The sequence below is a fragment of the Rana temporaria genome, chromosome 10, assembly GCF_905171775.1.
Source record: "Rana temporaria chromosome 10, aRanTem1.1, whole genome shotgun sequence".
NCBI classification, from domain to species: Eukaryota; Metazoa; Chordata; class Amphibia; order Anura; family Ranidae; genus Rana; species Rana temporaria.
This window is the reverse complement of record NC_053498.1, coordinates 50021939-50046980: the sequence shown is the minus strand read 5'-3', so window position 1 is coordinate 50046980 and position 25042 is coordinate 50021939. Positions and strand designations below refer to the sequence as shown.

Sequence of the window (25042 nt, the reverse complement as noted above, 5' to 3'; positions counted from 1 at the left end):
TTCCCATTGTGCTGTGACATCACCCTTATACGCTGTGTAAAGCATACTTTTTAATTTATTTTGGAACTGCTGCATCCTTTCCGACTTCCGGTAATTTGGTAACATTTCAGGCACTTTATGCTTATACCGGGGGTCTAGTAGAGTGGCCACCCAGTACAGGTCGTTCTCCTTCAGCCTTTTTATACGAGGGTCCCTCAACAGGCACGACAGCATGAAAGACCCCATTTGCACAAGGTTGGGTGCCGAGCTACTCATGTCCCGTTCCTCGTCCTCACTGATCTCACTGAAGGTCTGTTCTTCCTCCCAGCCATGTACAACACCACGGGTACCAGATAGGTGACAACGAGCACCCTGGGATGCCTTCTGTGGTTGGTCTTCCTCCTCCTCCTCAAAGCCACATTCCTCCTTTGACTCCTCTTCCTCACACTCCTCTTCCAGCGTTGCTGCAGGTCCAGCAAGCGATGCTGATAAGGCTGTTTCTGGTGGTCATGGTGACCACAACTCTTCCTCTTCACGCTCATCTACGGCCTGATCCAGCACTCTTCGCAGGGCACGTTCCAGGAAGAAAACAAATGGGATGATGTCGCTGATGGTGCCTTCAGTGCGACTGACTAGGTTTGTCACCTCCTCAAAAGGACGCATGAGCCTACAGGCATTGCGTATGAGCGTCCAGTAACGTGGCAAAAAAATTCCCAGCTGCGCAGAGGCTGTACAAATACTCGTTGACGTTTTTTTCTTGTTGGAGCAGGCGGTCGAACTTTAGGAGTGTTGAATTCCAACGTGTCGGGCTGTCGCAAATCAAGCCCCTCACTGGCACGTTGTTTCGCCGCTGGATATCTGAAAAGTGCGCCATGGCCGTGTAGGAACGCCTGAAATGGCCACACACCTTCTTGGCCTGCTTGAGGACGTCCTGTAAGTCTTGGTACTTATGCACAAAGCGTTGTACAAACAGATTCAACACATGTGCCATGCACGGCACATGTGTCAACTTGCCAAAATTCAATGCCGCCAACAAATTGCTTACGTTGTCACACACCACTTTGCCGATCTCAAGTTGGTGCGGAGTCAGTCACTGATCCACCTGTGCGTTCAGGGCGGACAGGAGTGCTGGTCCGGTGTGACTCTCTGCTTTCAGGCAAGTCAACCCCAAGACGGCGTGACACTGTCGTATCCGGGATGTGAAATAGCCCCTGGGGAGCTGGGGGGTGCAGTTGATGTGGAGCAAGACGCAGCAGCAGAAGAGGACTCAGCCAAGGAGGTTATCGAAGAGGATGGAGTAGGAGGAGTAGAGGAGGTGGCAGCAGGCCTGCCTGCAAGTCGTGGCGGTGTCACCACCAATTCCTCTGCAGAGCCAGCCGTCAGCAGGTTTACCCAATGCGCAGTGTAGGTGATATACCTGCCCTGACCGTGCTTTGCAGACCAGGTATCAGTGGTCAGATGGACCCTTTCCCCAACACTGTGTGCCAGGGATGCCATGACTTCCTTTTGCACATAAGAGTACAGGTTGGGGATTGCCTTTTGTGAAAAGAAATTTCGGCCGGGTACACTGCGGTGTCCCAATAGCTACACATTTTTTGAAGGCCTCAGACTCCACCAGCTTGTATGGTAAAAGCTGGCGGGCTAAGAGTTCCGACAAGCCAGCTGTCAGACGCCGGGCAAGGGGGTGACTCTGTGACATTGGCTTCTTGCGCTCAAACATGTCCTTGACAGACACCTGACTGTGGGCAGATAAGCAGGAACTGCTCAAGGCGAGAGACGGAGTGGTGGATGGTTGAGAGGGGGCAAGGAGGACAGCAGTGGTTGATGTGGCCGAAGATACTGCACCAGGAGGAGGATGGTGGCTTTGAGCTTGTGTGCTGCTTGTACTCGTCATCATGTGTTGATCCCATAGGCGTTTGTGATGTGCGATCATGTGCCTTCGCAAACCAGTTGTACCTAGGTGGGTGTTGGATTTCCCACGACTCAGTTTCTTTTGGCACAGGTTGCAAATGGCATCGCTGTTATCAGAGGCAGATACACACAAAAAGATGCCACACTGCTGAGCTTTGCAATGACGGCATTCTGGTGGTGGCAACAGCATGCGTTGATTGGCGTGCTGTCTGGCTGACCCCGGGTGCCGATACATGCTGTCTGACTGTGCCACTAGCTCCTTGCAATGACCTCCCCCTGCTTCCAACTCGTCTCCTCCTCCTCCCTGTCTCCCCATCTGAACTTTCCCCCTGTTCTTCTCTTCGAGCAGGCACCTACGTGACATCCACGGACACATCGTCATCATCAACCGCTTCACTTGTATCTGACAACTCAGCAAAAGAAGGAGCAGCGGGTACTGCTGCCTGACTGAGACATATCCCTTTTATCTACATCCTCTGGCAATAATGGTTGCGCATCACTCATTTCTTCCAACTGATGTGTAAATAACTCCTCTGACAGATCAAGTGAAGCAGCTGTGGTGCTAGTGTTGGTGGTGGCGGCAGGCGGGCGAGTGGTAACTTGAGAGGTGCCCGAAGCTGAGCTGGAGGAGGATGGTGTGTCAAGGTTCCGAGCGGAAGCTGTAGAAGATTGGGTGTCCTGTGTTAGCCAGTCAACTATGTCCTCAGAACTTTTCGAGTTCAGGTACGTGGCCTCTAAACACTGGGCATTATTCTAGGGCCAAAGGGAATCACAGCACCACGACCACGATTGCCCCTGCGGGGTGGCCTGCCTCGGCCTGTCATTTTTTTTAGATTAGTAGATTTGCGTGCAAGCTACTGTGACACCAGATATGAATGGCACTGTGCACTGGCAGAAGTTGGCAGAGTAGACGCTGTAGGCCTGACACACACGCTTGCAGACAACTAACTGCTATTTTATTACAGTCAAAATTGTTGATTTTTTTTAAATGTAATCTACTATGACACCAAATATGAGTGGCACTGGTGACACTGGCAGAGGTTGGCAGAGTAGACGCTATAGGCCTGACACACACGCTTGCAGACAACTAACTGCTATTCGAATACAGTCAAACATTTTTTTTTTTTTTTTTAAATCTAATCTACTGTGACACCAGATATGGTGGCACTGGGCAAGTGGGCACAGTATACAGTGTGAGCCTGACACACACGCTGGCAGGCAACTGACTGCTATTTGATTACAGTCAAAATATTTTTTTCTTTTTTAAATGTAATCTACTGTGACACCAGATATGAGTGGTGACACTGGGCAGTGGGCAAGTGGGCACAGTATACGGTGTGAGCCTGACACACACGCTGGCAGGCAACTGACTGCTATTCGATTACAGTAAAAATATTTTTTTCTTTTTTAAATGTAATCTACTGTGACACCAGATATGAGTGGTGACACTGGGCAGTGGGCAAGTGGGCACAGTATACGCTGTGAGCCTGACACACATACTGGCAGGCAACTGACTGCTATTCGATTACAGTCAAAAATGTTTTTTTTATGTAATCTACTGTGACACCAGATATGAGTGGTGACACTGGGCAGTGGGCAAGTGGGCACAGTATACACTGTGAGCCTGACACAAATGCTGGCAGGCAACTGACTGCTATTCGATTACAGTCAAAAAAAAATTTTTTTTTTTTAATGTAATCTACTGTGACACCAGATATGAGTGGTGGCAGTGGGCAAGTGGGCACAGTATACACTGTGAGCCTGACACACACGCTGGCAGGCAACTGCAATTAGATTACAGAGAAAAAAAAAAGAAGACTGATTTACAAGCCCTAAAAGGGCTTTTTGGGGTGCTGTCAGGACGCTGTCCTTACAGCAGAGATCAGATGAGTCTTTCAGGACTGCAGTGGACACTGAATACACTGGCCTAGCTATCGATTTCCCTATTAAATCAGCTGCAGCTACACTGTCCCTCCTCTCACTAAGACTGCAGCTTTCGAATGAATCTAAAATGGAGTCATAGTTTGCTCAATGATGACGAATAGGGGGCGGACCGAACATCGCATATGTTCACCCGCCGCGGCGAACGCGAACAAGCTATGTTCGCCGGGAACTATTCGCCGGTGAACAGTTCTGGACATCTCTAATCCTCATCCTCCGGAGGGCCCCCTCATGCTTGGTAATACAGAGTAGTAAGCAAATAGGTATTGGTAAAACAAAAAGCAAAGTCACTAAAGAAATCTAGGGACTCGTTTAAGTGAAATAACCCTAGGAGCAGAGGTAAACACATGAGAAAAACATATCAAAATTGGATTTTACTTCATTGAATTATCTGCAAACTCTACCTAAATTGGGCTATATGAATCCAAGTAGGAGGAGGGTAAAGGAATGAACCTTGGTCTCTATGTCAATTCTCTCCCATCTTCACCCTAGCACCAAAGTCCCAGCAGGCCTGCTTAAACACAATACCTAACCCAGTGCATTGAATCAATCTACAACTTGAACCTGTTCATGAAATGACTAGAGTCCTGAGTATAGATGGAGCTCTTTAAGACTTTGAATGACTTTAAGGTGGTGCACCTGTTGACTTTCTTTAGTTGGGGGGAACGAAGTGCATCCAAAGAGGCTTGGTAAACAGTAGGACTCTAATGGTGTTGGCAAACTTCAGTTAAATCAGGCAGGGAACTATCACCGTCAGGCAGAGTATAACAGCATCACAGATTCCCCTATTAAATGAGGCAGAGTAACAACAACAGTTCAGTGTTCTTGCTTAGGGAGGGTTGGGAAAGAGGTTGAGGGAGAGAATATTGTGGTATCAGTTCTTACGGGTGCACGACTGGCCACCTCTTCATGGAAACACCACATGCTGACAAGGATGCCTTGAGATGCTCCCCGGGTCCTTCCTTTAGTTTTGGATATTGCCGCCAATGTCAGGGCTTTAGCAGGAACGATCACACTGACTCCGGCCCATGGCCCATAGCCCCTGCTCCAGCATCCTGTCCTTCTCCAACCTTGTGTTAACTCTCTCCTTTCTCCCAGGAAGCCTCTGGGGGTAAGATCCATTCTCTCCTGCTGGAATCTGTTGTTCTCACTGTATAGATTTCAATGAAGCAGCCTGTGTTGAGAACTCCATCTCCCAGAATTCCTTGCTGCTCCTGCAGTCCTCCCTTGATTGGCCAGCTTTCCTCTGCCAATGAAAAACAGGAGAAAGCGCAGAGTGGGTTGTCCTGCCTGCACGATGGGACTGTATGCAGAATGTTGAACTATTAAATATTGACTACAAAACATGAGGTGGGTTAAACTTGGTCGCAGGCCTTTATTACTGGTTTTAAATTACTTCTTAAATTCTCATTAATCTTTAATAACAATTAACCATACCAACATTGTGAATAATCACATCACTCAACATTCCTCAACCCAGCCACCACGACTCAGGTTGGATTTAACTCTTTTTCTTTTAACCAACCCCTAATGTTTATTCACAAAACCAAAAGGGGGTACCACGTAATATTTTAAGGCCGCGACAAGGGAGGGGGGGAGGGAGTTCACAGGTAAAGATATCTGCAAGCCTGGTCACCCAGCTTGTTGTCCCTTCCTTAAATAGGCTCCTAACCTTCCAGAACATTCCCTTGCACCAGGTGACCTGAATCCTGACCCTTATTGGTCCCTGGTCTACCTTGCCTAAGCCCTTACCTTACAGGTGTGTAAGGGGGGGTTAAGCCCTGCCCCCTTTCTTGGAGCTAACCTTCCTCATTACTCCCCAGGTGTGCTGGCTGAAAGGGGTCCCTAGAAACCACTCCTTTCTGCAAGCATTCCCATGGGCTTGGGGGGCTTAAAACAGCCCCCTCCGCTTTCATGGGACTGTATGCAGAATGTTGAACTATTAAATAATGACTACAAAACATGAGGTGGGTTAAACTTGGCCGCAGGCCTTTATTACTGGTTTTAAATTACTTATCAAATTCTCATTAATCTTTAATAACAATTAACCATACCAACATTGTGAATAATCACATCACTCAACATTTTTTTTAAAACCACCAACAGTCCTCAACCCAGCCACCACGACTCAGGTTGGATTTAACTCTTTTTCTTTTAACCAACCCCACTAGCCGGACCTGTTTCCATTTATTTTCCTGGAAACCGGACCAGCCCAACCACCCAACCTCGCGGCCAACTCCACCATGCTCTGCAAATCATTATTAAAAATGTTGAGCCCAATGTCCGATAGATGGACTCCATCTAATCTATACAGCCCAACAAACCCACCTTCCAGGTCTACATGACGAAAAGATAAACCTCCCACCTCCGGCATAAACTTTGCTATTGCTCTATTTAACCTCTTTCTAACCTTTTCTAATGGAGAGTTTAACCAAATTAACCTTGGAGCAATCTCAGAAAAAAACAAACGCACTCCTGGAAAAGAAAGGTTAAGCTGACTTAAATCATATTCAATCTGAAAAATCAAGTCTAGAGTCTTAGTATGGCCTAAATCATTTCCACCTAGGTGGAGGATCAAAACATCCGGAATCGGCATGGAATGGAACATCATATTCAACTCATTGAACAAGTTTTGCCATACCATACCCCTTCTTCCATGCCAACAGATATTCACCAACTTAGGATCAAAATTCAAGCTTCCGGTACAAACTCTTCGCGAAGCTCTCCTTTCAGCCCAGAATATAAAGGAATGCCCTACGATCCATATGGATAGGACTTGTCCTGTAAATCAAATGAAGAGTGAGGGCGAATGTACAACTTATAAGCATCTGACTGCCATCTACCGATGCGCTTAATATTGATTACATCTAAACCTAGTCTAGCTGCCTCCGTCGCCGCACCTATGCGAAATGAGTGCGACGAGAGGGGCAACTCACCCATGTTCAATGCGGTTAGACATTTTCTGAAAACGGTATTGAACTGGTAAATGGTCAACGGAAAGCCATTCTCATGCATAAAAAATGATTCGCCTGCCAAACCTCTAACCTGTAGGAAATGGCCCACCAGCCTTACTGGGCAAATGGGAGAATCTGGGAAGGCGTGCAATGTCAGCCAAGTTCCCTTACCCGACTGGTCTGTCTTTGACCTTGCAATGAAAATAGAAAAAATGAGAGTCTTCCCAAAACAAATGCTTCACTTTAAAGTTTGAATCAGCTTTTTTATTACGGGAGATGATCTCCGAAATCCTAAAAGCCCCGAAAAACAATAGCGAAAAAACTGCACGAAAAAGAATCGCCTCATAACGTGAAAAACATATGGACCCAACCACTGCGCACAATTTTGTAAGTATCTGTGGAGTAACCGCCATCCTACTATCAATGGTTGGAGAAGCCTTTTTGTATCCCTTCATTGCTTGATGAACTGAAAAGAACGAAGAGCACGGAGGTAGGTTGTTAAGTTTCCCGAAAAAAGAAACCCCCGCCAAAATCTTGTTTACCTGGGACCAAGACCAAGAACTGGCCAACAGCTTATTCAGGAAGGATAAGACCAGCTTCTCTGAAAACGCAAACTGATTCAAACCCAGGGAACCCAGGTGGGACAGCCAAATCCGCCATGCCGAGGAATAAGTCGCCATGGTAGCGGGCGCAATAGATTTTAAGATGTTTGTACGCACAAATCCTAGATCAGGTCCCATAAGTGTTCTGGACACTGGATCCCCACCTCGTCCGCGGCTGGGAACAGAGCCTTGAATCTCCTCATCTGTAACCGTGAGAGAGAATCCGCGATGTCATTCTGCTTACCCGGAATATATCAGGCCTTTATCCAAATATTTTAACTTAAACATCTAAATACCATGTAACGAATCAGGGAGATCACTGGGGGGGACTTGGAAGACAAGCAATTCACCGCGAAGAGCACCCCCTTATTGTCCGTGCTGAAAAGTATTCTTTTGTTTCTGAAATACTCACCCCATATTTCCAACGCTACCAAGATGGGAAAAAATTCCAAGATCACAATATTTTTAATGTGACCTTTGCTCCTCCAGCATGGATTCCACAACGAAGTGCACCAATGGGTCTTCCACAAGGCTGAGAAACCCACTGAGCCCGCTGCGTCTGTGAATAGACAAAAATCCTGATCCGTCACAAATTCTGATTGAAAAATTGCTCTACCGTTGAATTTCTCCAAAAATTGCAACCATACTAACAGGTCCTCTCTAATCTCGGAAGAGATTCTGACATGAGACGTGGGAGACTTGAAATCCGCGATGGCCAAATAGAGCCGCCGAGAAAAAATTCGACCCACCGGGAGCACTCTAGCTGCGAACGCCAACAGGCCAAGCAATTTTTGAATCTCTTTTAAAATGGCTTTCTTTTTTCTGATAATTATGTACAAACTGTCTCTCAATTGGGTAACTTTTTCAGCCGGCAGCTCAAATTCCATCGCAACCGTGTTGATGGTGATACCCAAAAAAACTAAACGGGTACAACGTCTTTTCTTGTGCTAGAGGTATATTAAAATCACTACAAACCTCCAAAAAGGAATTTAACACCTTTGAGCAGTCAGCTGAAGAAGAACCTAAAAAAAGAAAATCCTCCAAATAGTGGACCAGGAAGGGTGACCCCGACTGCTTCTGTACCACCCACTCCAAAAAGGTAGCGAAAGACTCGAAGTAGCTGCAGGATAGAGAACAGCCCATTGGGAGGCAACGATCAAAGAAAAAACAATCATCGAAAACGAAACCCAGGGAATTGAAGGATAAGGGGTTAATTGGTAATAAACGGAAGACGGATTGTATATCTGCCTTCACAAGAAATGCACCCCTGACAATCAGGCGGATTTTCACCAATGCATCATCAAAAGTTAAATACTTTACATGTGACATTTCTTCACTAATTTGGTCATTGAGTGAATTTCCAATAGGTGAGGACAGATGGTGTATCAACCGAAATGACCCCTTCTCTTTTTTCGGAACTACCCCAAGAGGGGAAATCCTGAAATTTATAAAGGGGGGATGTGAAAAGGGGCCTGCAATCCTACCCTGGCTAAGTTCTTTAAAAAGCTTCTCTCTGACTACCTCTGGTAAATCTAGCGCTGACCTTAAGTTTTTTCTGACCTCGCAACCCTGACCTTCAAATTGAGGGCGTACAAAACCTTGATCGAAACCTTCCCATATCAACCTAGCCATCTGTCTGTCTGTGTAGACCTGAAGCCACGGGAGCAGTCTTTGCAGCCTCACCGGGGATAACGCTTTTCGGAAAGGACTCCCTGTACTGTGGCTGGTTGGCGACAGCCATCTTCTTAAAGCACTTTGCAACGGGGTGTGCACCTGCGCAAAAAGCGCACTCATGTCTGTACCTACATGAGCCCGGGAACTTGCACTGGGCATCGTTAAATGAGAAACATATGCCTCTTCTATATGTAGCCCCTGGTGTACCTGGGCTTGCAAGCTGCGGTTTAGGATTAAATGTTCTTTGTGGCAGAAAAAGGTTAAGCCACAAACCAATATCTTTAGCACCCCACTTTAGATTGGGGTGAACTGATAACTTCTGTCTAAATGCTTCGTCGTATGTGAACCACGAAACACCGCCAAAGTTCTTATAAGCCTCCAGCACAATGTCCAGATGTTGCAACAATCCCACGCTCTTTTCAGGGTACTTCTCACAAATGACAATGGAATAGATCAAGAATGCTTGCAACCAATTGTTGAAGCTTCTGGACACCGGCCTGCGCCTATCTTCCTCTCCTCTCTCTTCCTTTTTATCCTTAAATAGAGACTCCTTTGCAGAGGGTAACAGTGACAGTAAGTCCACAAATTCCCCCTTAACAATTTTCTCTTTTAAAGATGCAGGTAAGTGATATCCCAGTGGAGACAATGTGCATGGAAGGGCTTCCCTGGCACAGGTTTCCGGAACGTTTGCTGGAATATCCAAACTATTTGTTGCTTGCACAGACACAGGTTGTGCTAAGCTCCCCTCCTCTCCTGACTCGTTCGCCCTTCATCCTGGCTAGCCCACACAGCTGCTGCGGAGCAAGGAACGTTCTGACCGACTGTTGCACCCGGGGTCATGCCAGCAATAAGTGATGACAACGATGCAGTGAGGGAGGTTAGCAACTGTAATTGTGGAAAATCATTGTTACCTGGGCCTGACACCGGGGCCGGCTGAGAGCACACCACTGGAATTTGTTGAGCTTCTATGTTTTCTTGGGTGCCAGGGGAATGCATGTCCTCCCTGGCTCCAGCTGTGTTCCTGGTACTGCTATTGCTGCCGCCAAGATTGGCCAGCAGCCCGGGTCCCCTTGCGCTGGCAGTAGGTGAAACCTGCGCTGTGACCTGTGAGGAGAAAAAAGCTGGAGATGCCAAATGGCTGTTAGAAGGGGTGCCCAACCCCCTGCCACGGCCCCCCGCTGACTGGCGCTGTGTTTACCCTTCTGCGACCCTCTGCCTGAGGGTGGCATGACGTCCTGAGCCGCCGGGGCAAGTCTGTTGGATTTCCTGCGCTTCTGAGGGCAAGGCTCCTGGACGCTGATGTGTGCTGGAGAAGCAGCAGGAGCGTCCTCCTCCATACTGCCAATGGGCGGGCACACCTCCGGATTGACAGTGGCAGTGTTCATTAACCATGAGGCGGAAGCCGCGGCGTCGAATGGGTGAGGGATATAAAAGGGGGAGGATGATAGTGCTGGCGAAAAGGAGGGGGCGGACCCAGCGGTGACTAGCGAGGGAGAGGCAGGGACCGCGGACATGTTCCGCTCCGTGGAGGAAAGTACCTCACGTGCGTCCTGGCTGGGAGATAGCGACAGGCATTGCTGCATCCAGGCCTCACCATCCTCAGCCCCCGCTCTCTCCAGGATGCGACGCACTAGGCTCTTCATCTCTCTGGAACGCAGCAGCAGCAGACAGGAGTTCACAGGTAAAGATATCTGCAAGCCTGGTCACCCAGCTTGTTGTCCCTTCCTTAAATAGGCTCCTAACCTTCCAGAACGTTCCCTTGCACCAGGTGACCTGAATCCTGACCCTTATTGGTCCCTGGTCTACCTTGCCTAAGCCCTTACCTTACAGGTTACAGGTGTGTAAGGGGGGGTTAAGCCCCGCCCCCTTTCTTGGAGCTAACCTTCCTCATTACTCCCCAGGTGTGCTGGCTGAAAGGGGTCCCTAGAAACCACTCCTTTCTGCAGGAAGCATTCCCATGTGCTTGGGGGGCTTAAAACAGCCCCCTACGCTTTTATTCTGGCTAAAATGAGAATCACAAATCTACTGTGAATGCCTCTGACTCATCCACAGTGCGAAGTAAAGGGAGGGGGGGAATTCCTCCCAGCTGCAGACACTCTGAACTCGGCCCTGTCAGCCTGCCTGTGTTAATGTAAGTCTCAGGCTGCAGCACCCACTATATATATATATACTAGCTGAATACCCGGCGTTGCCCGGTCTTCCTATCTTAACCTTTTGGGGAGGAAAATCATAGTAATATAAATATACCCATCTTTTATATAAGGGTGTAGGCAGGGCCGGTACAAGGCAGGGGCGGGCGGGGCGAGTGCCCTGGGCGCTACCATTCCGTATAGGAGGGGGGCGCAGTTCTGACAAACAGGCAGCCTCCGCCGCCGCCCGCCAGACCAGTACACTTGTGTGTCTAGTACTAGTAGTAAGCACGGGCAGCGGCTGCCGAGTGCGCTCCTCACCTCCTGGCTCCCTTTCCTCTTTGTTTACTAACTCCCCCTATGGAGTCAGTTGGTCCATTCAAGCGTCGTGAGCCGCGTGACGTCACGGCCGGAGGCGGGCTGAGAGAGGGAGGACTCGGAGCAGCACTGCGCAGGGAGCTGTGTCTGCTGAGCTGGCAACTGGCAAGGACTAGTCACGAGGAGCCTGAGCGTGCCTAGGAACCTAGCAGCAGTGTGCTATGCTACAGTACTGCAAAGGAGACTTATTGACTACTAAAAAGTAAGCAGAACAGAACAGAACCTGTTAAAGCAATTAAATGGCTGTATTGGGGGGGGGGGGTAAGCTGACTGAGGTGACCAGCACTTTGCGTTATTTTGAGCCATGCCTTCTCTGACTAGCAAAAAAAAAAAAAACATCAATTGCAGCCTTACTATGCCACCAAACGCAGCCACTGTACCATCACATGCAGCCACTGTGCCAACACACGCAGCCACTGTGCCATCAATTGTCGCCACTGTGCCAATCACACGCAGCCACTGTGCCCATCACACGCAGCCACTGTTCCGACACACGCAGCCACTGTGCCAACACACGCAGCCACTGTGCCAACACACGCAGCCACTGTGCCCATCACACGCAGCCACTGTGCCCATCACACGCAGCCACTGTGCCAACACACGCAGCCACTGTGCCAACACATGCAGCCACTGTGCCCATCACATGCAGCCACTGTGCCCATCACACGCAGCCACTGTGCCCATCACATGCAGCCACTGTGCCCATCACATGCAGCCACTGTGCCCATCACACGCAGCCACTGTGCTAACACACGCAGCCACTGTGCCAACACACCATCAATTGTTGCCAGTATGCCCCATCAATTGCCGCCAGTGTGCCCATCAATTGCCGCCAGTGTGCCCATCAATTGCCATCAACGCAGCCACTGTGCCCATCAAATGCAGCCACTGTGCCCATCACACGCAGCCACTGTGCCCATCACACACAGCCACTGTGCCATCAAGCTGAGCTGAGTGGCTGTGTTTGATGGCACAGTGGCTGCGTTTGATGGGCACACTGGCGGCAATTGATGGGGCAAACTGGCAACAATTGATGGTTACAGACTATAACCATCAATTGTTGCCAGTTTGCCCCATCAATTTCTGCCAGTGTGCCCATCAATTGCCGCCAGTGTGCCCATCAATTGCTGCCAGTGTGCCCATCAATTCCAATCAACGCAGCCACTGTGCCCATCAAACGCAGCCACTGTGCCCATCACACGCAGCCACTGTTCCCATTAAACGCAGCCACTGTGCCATCAAACACAGCCACTCAGTGGCTGTGTTTGATGGCACAGTGGCTGCGTTTAATGGGCATACTGGCAGCACACTTGCGGCAATTGATGGGGCAAACTGGCAACAATTGATGGTTACAGACTGTAACCATCAATTTTTGCCAGTTTTCCCCATCAATTGCCACCAGTGTGCCCATCAATTGCCGCCAGTGTGCTGCCAGTTTGCCCCATCAATTGCCGCCAGTGTGCTGCCAGTTTGCCCCATCAATTGCCACCAGTGTGCTGGTGGAGGAGGCTGACTGAGGTGACCAGCACTTTGTTAATAAAAAATGGCAGATAAAAAAAGTGTTTGTGTTATTTTGAGCCATCATTGATTCTTTCTTAAAAACGGGGGGGGGGGGGGGGGGGGGGGGGGGCGCGCAGTTTTCCATCTTCGCCCTGGGCACCAAATGGCCTTGTCCCAGCACTGGGTGTAGGTAAGGGTTAATTTAACTGTCATATATTTTTATTTGGCATATAAGTAATATGTGTACCAGGTATTATTGAAATATCTCCAGGCGTACAGTAGTTATGTGGGAACATACATTTCCCATTGATTTGCATGGGACTTTAAACAAAAACCCCGACCCTCACAAATGGGGGTAGTTAAGGGATAAATTAACTATCCTATAGTTTAAGTGGACATATAAGTAACATGTGACCAAGTGTTATCGAAATATCTACAGCCGTTTGGAAGTTATGAAGTAACATGTATTTCCCATAGAGTTGAATGGGACTTTAAAGGAAAACCCCGACCATGGCAAATGGGGGTGGGTAAGGGTTAAACCACCCATCCTATGTTTGTTGCTGACATATAAGTAACATGTGTGCCAAGTTTCATGTTAATATCTTTAGCCGTTTGGACGTGATGCTGGAACATACATACATACACACGTTGAGTTTTATATATATATATATATATATATATATATATATATATATATTGTACAGGACGCCATGGCTGGGTCCTGGAAGGACGTTATATTTCCCCTCTGTTTGGACTGTGGTGCCTTTAAGGGAATGGAAAGGGTAAATGCACCTGTCTAAGGAAGTATTTTAAAGCAGACAGGAAGTGCAGGTGAGAGGAAGGAGTGTAGGAGAGTCCAATGCATGGTGAATGGTGGACAAGGAAAGCTGTGGAAGCTATGAAAAGCTGTGAAAAGCTGTGAAAGGACTTGGCAGTGTCCTGCCTAAAAACCTGCTACTGAAGGACTTACCTGAAAGGACTGTTTAACTGCGATAGCAGTTCTGAGCTGTACAAGTCGGTGAGACTGTTATTTCTTTTGTTTTTGCTGCTGCTAAGCCATTTAAGTTTAATAAACCACAGTTTTGATTTAAGAAGCCTGTGTCCTGCGATCAAGCTGGTCCCCCAAACATTACACTGGTGCTCGAATGCGGGCAGGACAGAATAACAGGCATAAGATGAGAAAAAAAAAAAAAAAAAAAAAAACTTTTTTTTTTTTTTCTTTTTTGCATTGGACTTTATATTGAACTGACATTTAAAGAGACAGTACATTGAATTTATGTCCTGGGTTAAAGCTGCACAAACATTGAAAGTTGAAGCAATGGAGGAGCTAATTAAACAGCTGATCTTGGCTAACATGCAAGCGCAGACTCGCCATGAGGAAGTTAATCAGCGCTTAGCAGCCCAGCTAGAGGCACAACAAGCTTACCACAAAGAGGCGCTGGCTCTGCAGCAAGAAAATACTCGCCTGTTGGCGGCCCAGCAAGCGGCTGTTGCCCCTGGCAACCAGGTGACTGTGAGGGCAAGCCATTTTCTACAGAAATTGTCCCTGAGCGATGATGTAGAGGCATTTCTTGCTACGTTTGAGAGGACAGCGGAGAGAGAAGGATGGTCTCAGGACCAGTGGGCCGGCCTCATTGCTCCTTTTCTCACTGGAGATCCTCAAAAAGCCTACTTTGACCTGCCACCAGATGATGCTAAAGACTATCAAAAGTTAAAGGCAGAAGTTCTGGCTCATCTGGGGGTGACTACGGCCGTTCGGGCCCAACGTGTACACCAATGGAAATATCATCCAGATCGGCCACCCCGGTCTCAAATGCATGACCTGGTGCAACTAGTAAAAAAATGGCTGCAGCCTGAGGTGTTGTCTGGCCCCCAAATCGTGGAGCGGGTCGTGCTGGACCGATACCTGAGGTCCCTGCCAGATGACCTTCAACGGTGGGTCAGCCATGGAGACCCCAAAACAGCAAACCTCCTTGTTGAGATGGTGGAACGATATACAGTGGTGGAGGACCTGCTCGGACCTACCAAGCGCATAGGGCCTAGTCTGCCACGGCCTGTTCGACCAACTGCTGCCCTTCAAAAGGATGTTCCAAGGAGCCCTGGGACAAACACCCCGGAAGGCCAAGAGACACTCCCAGTACCTTCGCAGCGTTCTGTTCCTGTTCGGAGAGGAGGGGATGTACAATGTTGGCGATGTCATTCCTGGGGTCATACCCGGGCACACTGCCCACTGCAAGAGGAGCCCATGGAATGCGGGGTTCTTCGGAGGGGGTCTTTTTGTGCCCACAAAGTGTGCACCACACACCTCGACCTGGATGAGGAAAAGTTTGAGTGTGAAGTCCAAGTGAACCACCTCCCTGCCCGGGCTTTGTTGGACTCTGGAAGCATGGTAACCCTGGTTCATCCTAGAGTGATTGGGAAGATCGGTCCGGTAAGAAAAACTTTACGGGTGGTATGCATTCACGGGGACACTAGAGAGTACCCGCTCATCACGTTGTCTATCTCCTCAGCATGTGGCACTGTTACTCAAGAGGTGGGGGTGATAAAGAACTTGGTGCATGATGTTATAATAGGACGAGACTGTCCATTGTTTACAAAACTGTGGGAACAAGGAGAACAGTTCAGAGACTGGGGAGAAACTAGCCCCCCTGTTCCTGCTGCTGAGAGGGATAACCCTGAACTGCCAAACGTTAATGTGAACCCAGATGGGGAAAATGCCAATGATTGGGTTAATGGTGATGAAAGTAGTGTTGATACTATTGAGGATGTCAAGATATGTGGTCCACAGACCTACCATAACACTAAGGGGGAGGAGCCTTTCCCACTTGCCAGATTTGGGTGTTCCCCAGGGGGCATTTGGGACTGCTCAGATGCAGGACCCCACTTTGGCCCATGCACGGGAACAAGTTGTAGTAGTAAATGGGGTTCCCCAAGAGCCAGGTGCGAATGAGAGGTGGCCACACTTTGCAATATATAATGAATTGCTGTATCGGGTTACCAAGGAGAGAGAAAATGTGGTAGAGCAATTGTTGGTACCCCAACAATATAGACGAAAGGTTCTGGACCTGGCCCATAACAATGTGTTAGGGGGACACCTGGGAGTTGAAAAAACGGAGGCACGGATCACCGACCGGTTTTACTGGCCAGGTCTGAAAGCAGAGGTAAAGAGATACTGTACCTCTTGTCCGACCTGTCAGTTGACCGCTCCGGTGACTCATTTTCGGAGCCCTTTGGTCCCTCTGCCCATAATTGAGGTCCCATTCGAGAGGATAGCCATGGATATAGTGGGTCCCTTGGTAAAGTCAGCTCTAGGTCACTCCTACATATTGGTGATCCTTGACTATGCCACCCGATATCCTGAGGCGCTACCCCTGCGGAATACCTCCTCAAAGGCCATTGCCCGGGAATTATTCCAGATGTTTACACGGACTGGTTTCCCCAAGGAAATACTCACAGACCAGGGTACCCCGTTTATGTCAAGGGTTATGGCCGATGTGTGTAAGCTGTTCCGGATTAAACAGCTACGCACATCGGTCTACCATCCCCAAATGGACGGGTTGGTGGAACGCTTTAATAAGACCCTTAAATCTATGCTCAAGAAAGTGGTACAAAGGGATGGGAAAGATTGGGACTGCCTGTTACCAGCTCTCCTGTTTGCTATCCGGGAAGTGCCCCAGGCCTCCACGGGTTTTTCGCCCTTTGAGTTGGTATATGGGCGGAGACCTCGCGGACTTCTTGACGTGGTTAAAGAGGAGTGGGAAAGTGAACCTGTTCAGCATAAGAGTGTCCTGGAATATGTCTCCCAAATGCAGGAAAGGATCCAAACCGTGATGCCGCTAGTCAAAGAGCATTTGCAAAAAGCCCAGGAGGCTCAACGACGGGTCTATAACAGGGCTGCTAAAATAAGGCACTTCCAAGTGGGGGATCGAGTAGCGGTGCTAATTCCCACTGTGGAAAGTAAGTTCTTAGCCAGGTGGCAAGGACCCTTTGAAGTTGTGGAAAAAGTGGGAGAGGTCAATTATAGAGTCCACCAGCCAGGCAAGAGGAAATCGTATCAGATATATCATGTCAACTTGTTAAAGCCCTGGACAGACAGGGAACCGGTGACCTCCCTGGCTAGTGCAAGGCTTGAGCCACAGGTTGGGGTGGAGAGTGTCCAAGTAGCAAATACCCTATCTAAATACCAAAGTCAGCAGGCAAAGGAGTTCTTGCAGAGAAATAAAGAGAAGTTTTCAGACTTGCCGGGGCTAACTAGTATCATAGAGCATGATATTATCACGGAACCTGGAGTCAAAGTTTTTGTCAGGCCCTACCGCATCCCAGAGGCTCAAAGGAAGGCCGTTTCAGAGGAAGTAAAGAAGATGCTGGACCTGGAGATCATTGAGGAATCGCAGAGTGAGTGGTCGAGCCCGATTGTGTTGGTACCAAAGCCCAACGGGACTCTGCGATTCTGCAATGATTTCCGGAAGCTTAATGAAGTTTCACGGTTTGATGCCTACCCCATGCCCCGGGTAGATGAACTTATTGAGAGACTAGGTCCAGCTAGGTATATCACAACATTAGACCTTACCAAGGGGTATTGGCAAATCCCATTAACTAAGGCTGCTAAAGAGAAAACTGCTTTTTCTACTCCAGAGGGGAGTTTTCAGTACAAAAGAATGCCTTTTGGACTGCAAACTGCTCCAGCCACGTTCCAGCGAGCAATGGATAGGATTTTACGACCTCATCGGAAGTATGCCTCAGTGTACTTGGACGACATAGTCATTTTTAGCAGAGACTGGGAGTCGCACTTGCCCAAAGTCCAGGCAGTACTGGACTCTCTCTGGAAAGAAGGGTTTACAATAAACCCTGAAAAATGTGCTTTGGGAATGGAGGAGGTGAAATACCTGGGCTATATTGTGGGTAGAGGGGTGGTGAAACCTCAGGTCAGCAAGGTAGAGGCTATAAAGAGTTGGCCCCGCCCCCTCACAAAAAAGCAGGTACGTGCATTCCTGGGCATGGTGGGATACTACAGGAGGTTCGTACCCAACTTTGCCACATTGGCAGCTCCATTGACCGATCTGACTAAGGGTCGGAAATCGGTCATGGTGGAATGGAATGCAGACGCTGAGAAGGCTTTTTTGGAGCTCAAGTCAGCACTGTGCCAACACCCTGTCTTGATAGCGCCCAATTTTTCTGAAGAGTTCATTGTCCAAACTGATGCTTCCGATGTAGGATTGGGAGCTGTATTATCACAGGTTGTTCATGGTGAGGAGCACCCAGTAGTCTTCCTCAGTAGGAAGTTGACACCAGCGGAGAAAAACTACGCTATTATTGAAAGAGAGTGTCTGGCCATTAAGTGGGCTCTGGAGTCCCTCAGATATTACCTGTTGGGGAGGAAATTTAGGTTAATTTCTGATCATGCCCCTTTAACGTGGCTAAGGCAAGGTAAAGGGACTAATGCCAGGATTACACGTTGGCTCCTGGCGCTCCAAGAATTTAAGTTTGTAGTGGAGCATAGGCCCGGGAGACTGCATCAAAATGCAGATGCCCTCTCCCGAGTCCATTGTTTGAGCTCCACTGTTGCCTCCACCTCCTTGGCGTTGGGGCACAGGGGGGGGGGGGGATATGTACAGGACGCCATGGCTGGGTCCTGGAAGGACGTTATATTTCCCCTCTGTTTGGACTGTGGTGCCTTTAAGGGAATGGAAAGGGTAAATGCACCTGTCTAAGGAAGTAGTTTAAAGCAGACAGGAAGTGCAGGTGAGAGGAAGGAGTGTAGGAGAGTCCAATGCATGGTGAATGGTGGACAAGGAAAGCTGTGGAAGCTATGAAAAGCTGTGAAAAGCTGTGAAAGGACTTGGCAGTGTCCTGCCTAAAAACCTGCTACTGAAGGACTTACCTGAAAGGACTGTTTAACTGCGATAGCAGTTCTGAGCTGTACAAGTCGGTGAGACTGTTATTTCTTTTGTTTTTGCTGCTGCTAAGCCATTTAAGTTTAATAAACCACAGTTTTGATTTAAGAAGCCTGTGTCCTGCGATCAAGCTGGTCCCCCAAACATTACAATATATATATACACACAGTGGGCCAGATCCACAAAAACCTGGCGCAACTTAAAAAATCCCATTTAAGTTACACTGCCTTAAAATTTCTACCTAAGTGCCCGATCCACAAAGCACTTACCTAGAAATTTCAGGCTGTGTAACTTAAATCCGGCCGGCGCAAGGCGTTCCTATTCAAATGGGGCGAGTCCCATTTAAATAAGGCGCGCTCCCGCGCCAGCCGTACTGCGCATGCGCAAAGTTACGTTACGCCGAGTTTTGTGGATCGCGCCGGCTTAAAAAAGTTGCGTCGGGAAAAAAATAATAATTTGACAGCGTCGCTCGGCATGCATTCCTGAGGGAGAACTCCATGCCAATTTTCAAAGAAAAAACCGGCATGGGTTCCCCCCCCAGGAGCATACCAGGCCCTTAGGTCTGGTATGGGTTGTAAGGAGACCCCCCCTACGCCGAAAAATCGACGTAGGGGGTCCCCTTACAATCCATACCAGACCCGTATCCAAAGCACGCTACCCGGCCGGCCAGGAATGGGAGTGGGGACGAGCGAGCGCCCCCCCCCCCCCTCCTGAGCCGTGCCAGGCCGCATGCCCTCAACATGGGGGGGTTGGGTGCTCTGGGGCAGGGGGGCGCACTGCGGGCCCCCCCACCCCAGAGCACCCTGTCCCCATGTTGATGAGGACAGGACCTCTTCCCGACAACCCTTGCCGTTGGTTGTCGGGGTCTGCGGGCGGGGTGCTTATCGGAATCTGGGAGTCCCCTCAAATAAGGGGGCCCCCAGATACCGGCCCCCCACAATAAGTGAATGGATATGGGGTACATCGTACCCCTACCCATTCACCTGGAGGAAAAGTGATAGTTAGTAAACACACAACACAAGGGTTTTTAAAATAATTTATTAGTCTGCTCCGGAGGCCCCCCTGTCTTCTTTATTAGCTCTAATACCAGGCGGGGCTTCTTCTTCCGCTCTCCGGGGGTCTTCTCCGCTCTCCGGGGGTCTTCTCCGCTCTCCAGGGGGGGGCTTCTTCTTCCGCTCTCCGGGGGGGGTCTTCTCCGCTATCCGGGGGTCTTCTTCTATCTTCGCCGCTCTCCGCTGTTGACTCGGCGCACCCCGGTTCTTCTGCAGCTGTCCGGTGCCTTCTCCTTCAGCGCTGGCTGCCTGCTATCTTCGTGTGTTAGCTCAATTACTAACAGGCAGCCAGCGCGGTCTTCTGTGACGTCATGTTCTTCTCTTCTGTTCTTCTCCCCTCTTCCGATGTTGACTCGACGCCTCTTCTCACTGCAATGATGGAAGCACGCCTTGCATCCCATTTATATAGGCCTCACCGTCCCATCATGCTCCGGTAGGTACCCACGTGGTGGGTGCCTACCCACGTGCACCCACCACGTGGGTACCTACCGGAGCATACATTGTGTGTATATATGTAATATATTATATATATATATATATATATATATATATATATATATATATATATATATATATATATATATATATATATATATATATATATATATATATATATATATATGTATATGTTAGTAAGAGCTGACTCACTTACTTTTAGTTGGTGAATTGTTTGCACAATTGAATAAAGCTGGCCATAGATGGATCAAAATTTGGCCAGGTCTGCAGGGATTGTCCGAATTTCAATCTACGTGTGGCCGCTCCCGCTCAACAGCAGTTGATCTAACAAACGACTTCTATCAAACAGGCTTGATGTACAATGGTTTTGATCAGCAGCTACAGCCAATGAGCTGCAATTGCTGATCAGTGTATTCTGATAGCGAAGAGTCCCTGCTGTCAGAATACAATGTCTCAGCTGGGAGGATTCTTTTATCCACCTCAATTGTGTGGATGGAGGAGTCCATTCCTTTTTTTCATTCAGTCCACTGACTGAACAAAAAAAAGTATATGATCCATTTATGGCCATCTGTAGTCAAAGGTATGGATTATGGAGTTTTCATTAAAGAGAGACAGTCTACAAGCAAACTGCTTCTATTGTACTGTATCTTTAAAAACCCCATAACTCTTTGCGGAATTAGAGTAATGGCTGCACCTGTCTAATTAAAAATGAGTTTGTAAATAAAGATTGTATACCATATGTGATAAAATGTAACATAAACATCAATTTAGAAAATGTAATTGATCCCAGACTGTTATCATTTAGATTTATTGTAATAGTATTAACGTATGTAATTTTTTGCTAATGACATATTCATAACACTTTTTTTTGTATTTTGTCTCCCTAGTGCCCTCTGTAGTTGTTGGATTAACAGTAACCAATATATCAGGAAACAGTGTGACCATCTCATGGAAACGTTCTAATGATATAAATGCAAGAACTTACACATACAACGTAACCGGGGAAGGTCCCGGATTTCAGAACATGACAGATTTAGGCAATAACAGCATAATAGTGCACAGTCTCTTACCAGGAACAGACTACAATATCACAGTCTATGCAGTCACTGAAAATAAAATTTCAAGCCGGGCTTCTGAAATGGCTAATGCCACAACTTGTAAGTTTGCATAATTTTAGTTTATAAACTTGGAAAAAGACACATGTCCATCCATGTGTATTTATCTTTTTATTCTCTAACACTTCCCATAGCCCTGTTTATTCTGCTTCCTGAGAAACACATCTATATATTTTTTGACATTCTCAGCTAATATCAGGGAACATTTTACTGCTCCAACAGGAAAACACCCTTTCCACTATCTAATGTTAAGCCTCCTTTCTTCTAACTTAAATGTATTGTCATGTGTCCTCTTCTGGGACCTTATAGTAAACAGTTTATTAAAGTTACTCGAGTCACCTTTGATATATTTGTATATTGTAATTATATGCACTCTTGACTTAAGCTCCTTCTCCCCACCAGTGGTGGCTGGTGAATTTTCAGAATGGGGGGGGCGCCAGACTCCGCCCCTCCTTGTTGACCACTCCCTCTTCTCATAAGCCACACCCCTTATATAATCCACCCACTTCGCCCCTGTATTCCACTAGTGTCAGGAGTATTTAGCAAGAAAAAAAATCAATGCAATGAAAAATGAAGAAATTTCTACATTGCTTTAACCACTTAAGCCCCGGACCATATTGCTGCCTAAAGACCCAAGGGGTTTTTACAGTTCGGGACTGTGTCGCTTTAACAGACAATTGCGCGGTCGTGCGACGTGGCTCCCAAACAAAATTGGCGTCCTTTTTTCCCCACAAATAGAGCTTTCTTTTGGTGGTATTTGATCACCTCTGCGGTTTTTATTTTTTGCGCTATAAACAAAAATAGAGCGACAATTTTGAAAAAAATGCAATATTTTTTACTTTTTGCTGTAATAAATATCCCCCAAAAACATATATAAAAACATTTTTTTTCCTCAGTTTAGGCCGATACGTATTCTTCTACCTATTTTTAGTAAAAAAAAAACGGAGTTAGGCTTACCGGTAACTCTGTTTCTAGGAGTCTTCCAGGACAGCCTCTTGAGACCTTGGGCTCCTCCCTCCGGGACAGGAAACACGTACACCCCTTTCTTTAAAGGGCAGTCCTCCAGGTCTCCTCCTCAGTTTGCCCGAGAAATAACAGAAGACTCTGAAAGACACAATCTACACATCGTTAGATCATTACCACACTACCAGTTCCTAGATTGACACCGGGTGGGAAAAACTCCGGCTGTCCTGGAAGACTCCTAGAAACAGAGTTACCGGTAAGCCTAACTCCGGTTTTTCTCTAGTCGTCTTCCAGGACAGCCTCTTGAGATGATAAGCAAGAAACTTACTCTTTTTTAGGGTGGGACCACTGTCTGTAGGACCCTTCGTCCGAAGGCCTGATCTTTATCTGACATAAGGTCCAACCGATAATGCCTTGCAAAGGTTGAATAGGATGTCCAGGCTGCCGCCTTACAGATCTCTTCCGGGGAAGCTCCGGCTCTCTCTGCCCAAGAAACTGCAACTGCCCGGGTAGAGTGTGCTTTGACAATTGGTGGTTCTTTACCCCCTATCTGATAAGCCTCAGTAATTAACATCCTTAGCCATCTGGCTATAGAGGATTTAGACGTCCCGTAACCTTTACGGGTACCAGAAAAATTAACAAAAAGGGAATCACTAAGTCTAAACTGCTTAGTGGCCTCTAAATAAAATAAAATATTTCTTTTAACGTCCAGTAGGGACGACAATTCCCCCTCATCATTCTCTGACGAGGAATGCAGAGTTGGTAGGATAATATCCTGAGTTCTGTGGAATGTCGATGCCACTTTTGGCAAATAATTTGGGTCCGTCTTAAGAATGACCCTATCATCTAAAACCTTCAGGAAGGGCTCTCTAATAGAGAGGGCCTGAAGGTCACTAACCCTCCTAGCCGAGGTTATGGCGACTAGGAATGCTGTCTTCAACGTCACATGCTTCAGAGAAGATTCCTCCAGCGGCTCAAAAGGTTTGTTGGTAAGAGCTTTTAGTACCAACGAGAGATCCCATGTAGGACATGCTTTGACCCTAACGGGCTTGGATCTTGCCAGGCTTTTGAAAAAGTTCCTAACAAAGCGATCTTGCTGAAGGGGAGTCTCCAGAAAAATGCTTAAGGCCGCAGCCTGTACCTTGAGGGTGCTTATGGATAAGCCCAGTTCTACCCCAGCTTGCAGAAAATCCAGCACTGCTGGAATATTAGTTTGGAAAGACCCTTGCTCCAACCTCCAGGAATTGAACTTTTTCCAGATCTTGGAGTAGATAGCCCTCGTCACTGGCTTGCGACATTCCAGCAGGGTTTTCACTACCCTATCTGAAAAACCACGGGCTTTTAAGAGTTGTTCCTCAGAAACCAAACAGTTAATTTCATGCTCTTTATCCGAGGGTGAAGAACCGGACCTATGGACAGTAGGTCCTCTCTCTCCGGAAGTGACCAAGGTGGATATAGAGCCAGTTTCTTTAGGCTGGTGAACCAAGGCCGCTTCGGCCAAAACGGCGTGACCAGAATTAGGTCCGTGCATTCCCTGATAAACTTCTGAATTACCCTGGGAATTAATCTCACTGGGGGAAAGGCATATGCTAGGTTGAAATGCCAGGGATGGGCGAAGGCATCTATACCCTTCGACCTGTCCTGATGGTGGATAGAGAAGAACACTGGAACTTTCTTGTTCCCCTCTGCAGCGAATAGGTCCACTTCTGGTAATCCCCAGAGAGACACTATTTGCTCGAACACAACCTGGTTCAGACACCACTCGTCCTGATTTATCGACTGTCTGCTGAGAAAGTCGGCCAGGGTGTTTAGAGATCCCTTCAAGTGGACTGCCGAAAGGTATATCAAATTCTTCTCTGCCCAGCTTAGAATTTGTGTCGCCGTGGCCTGAAGGGCTGGACTTCTTGTGCCCCCTTGTTTGTTTAGGTAGGCTACCGTAGACGCATTGTCTGTTCTTACTTGTAGGTGTTGTCCTACTAGGCGACTCCCGAAAGTCTGTATGGCTCTTAGGACGGCCAACAGCTCCCTTTGGTTTGATGACTTTAGGACTTCTGAAGAGGACCATTGTCCCTGGGTCCAAGTCTCCTCTAAGTGGGCTCCCCAACCCTTTCCGCTGGCGTCGGTGGTCAGCACCAGGGCAGTTGGGGGTTGCCAAGAGAGCCCTCCCACTAGGTTCTTTTTGGACCGCCACCACCACAGATCTCTTTTGATTCTGTCTGGGATAGGCATTGGAAGGTCCAACCCTTCCTTCCTGCCATTCCAATGTTTGAGCATAAGCCCCTGTAGGGGGCGTAGGTGGAACCGGGCCCAGGGCACCGCTGGGAAACATGCTGACATGAGTCCCAAGACCCTCATCACCTCCCTGATACTGGCTTCTAAATTTGTTTGAAGCTGTGCAATTGCTTGTTCCAATTTGTGGAATTTTTCCAGTGGGAGAAAGGTCTTTCTTTCCACCGAGGAAATTCTGTATCCCAAATACATGACTTCTTGGGAA

General features: G+C 47.9%; 1 protein-coding gene across 1 annotated transcript in view; it reads left to right on the top strand.

The window, feature by feature from the left end:
- The window catches only part of LOC120916559 (receptor-type tyrosine-protein phosphatase H-like), a 1518207-nt gene that overhangs the window by 380085 nt on the left and 1113080 nt on the right, over positions 1–25042 (top strand). Inside the window, exon 4 of the mRNA XM_040327609.1 lies at positions 21358–21627. Coding sequence (XP_040183543.1) covers positions 21358–21627 — 270 coding nt within the window. The remainder of the gene's footprint in view (positions 1–21357; positions 21628–25042) is intronic.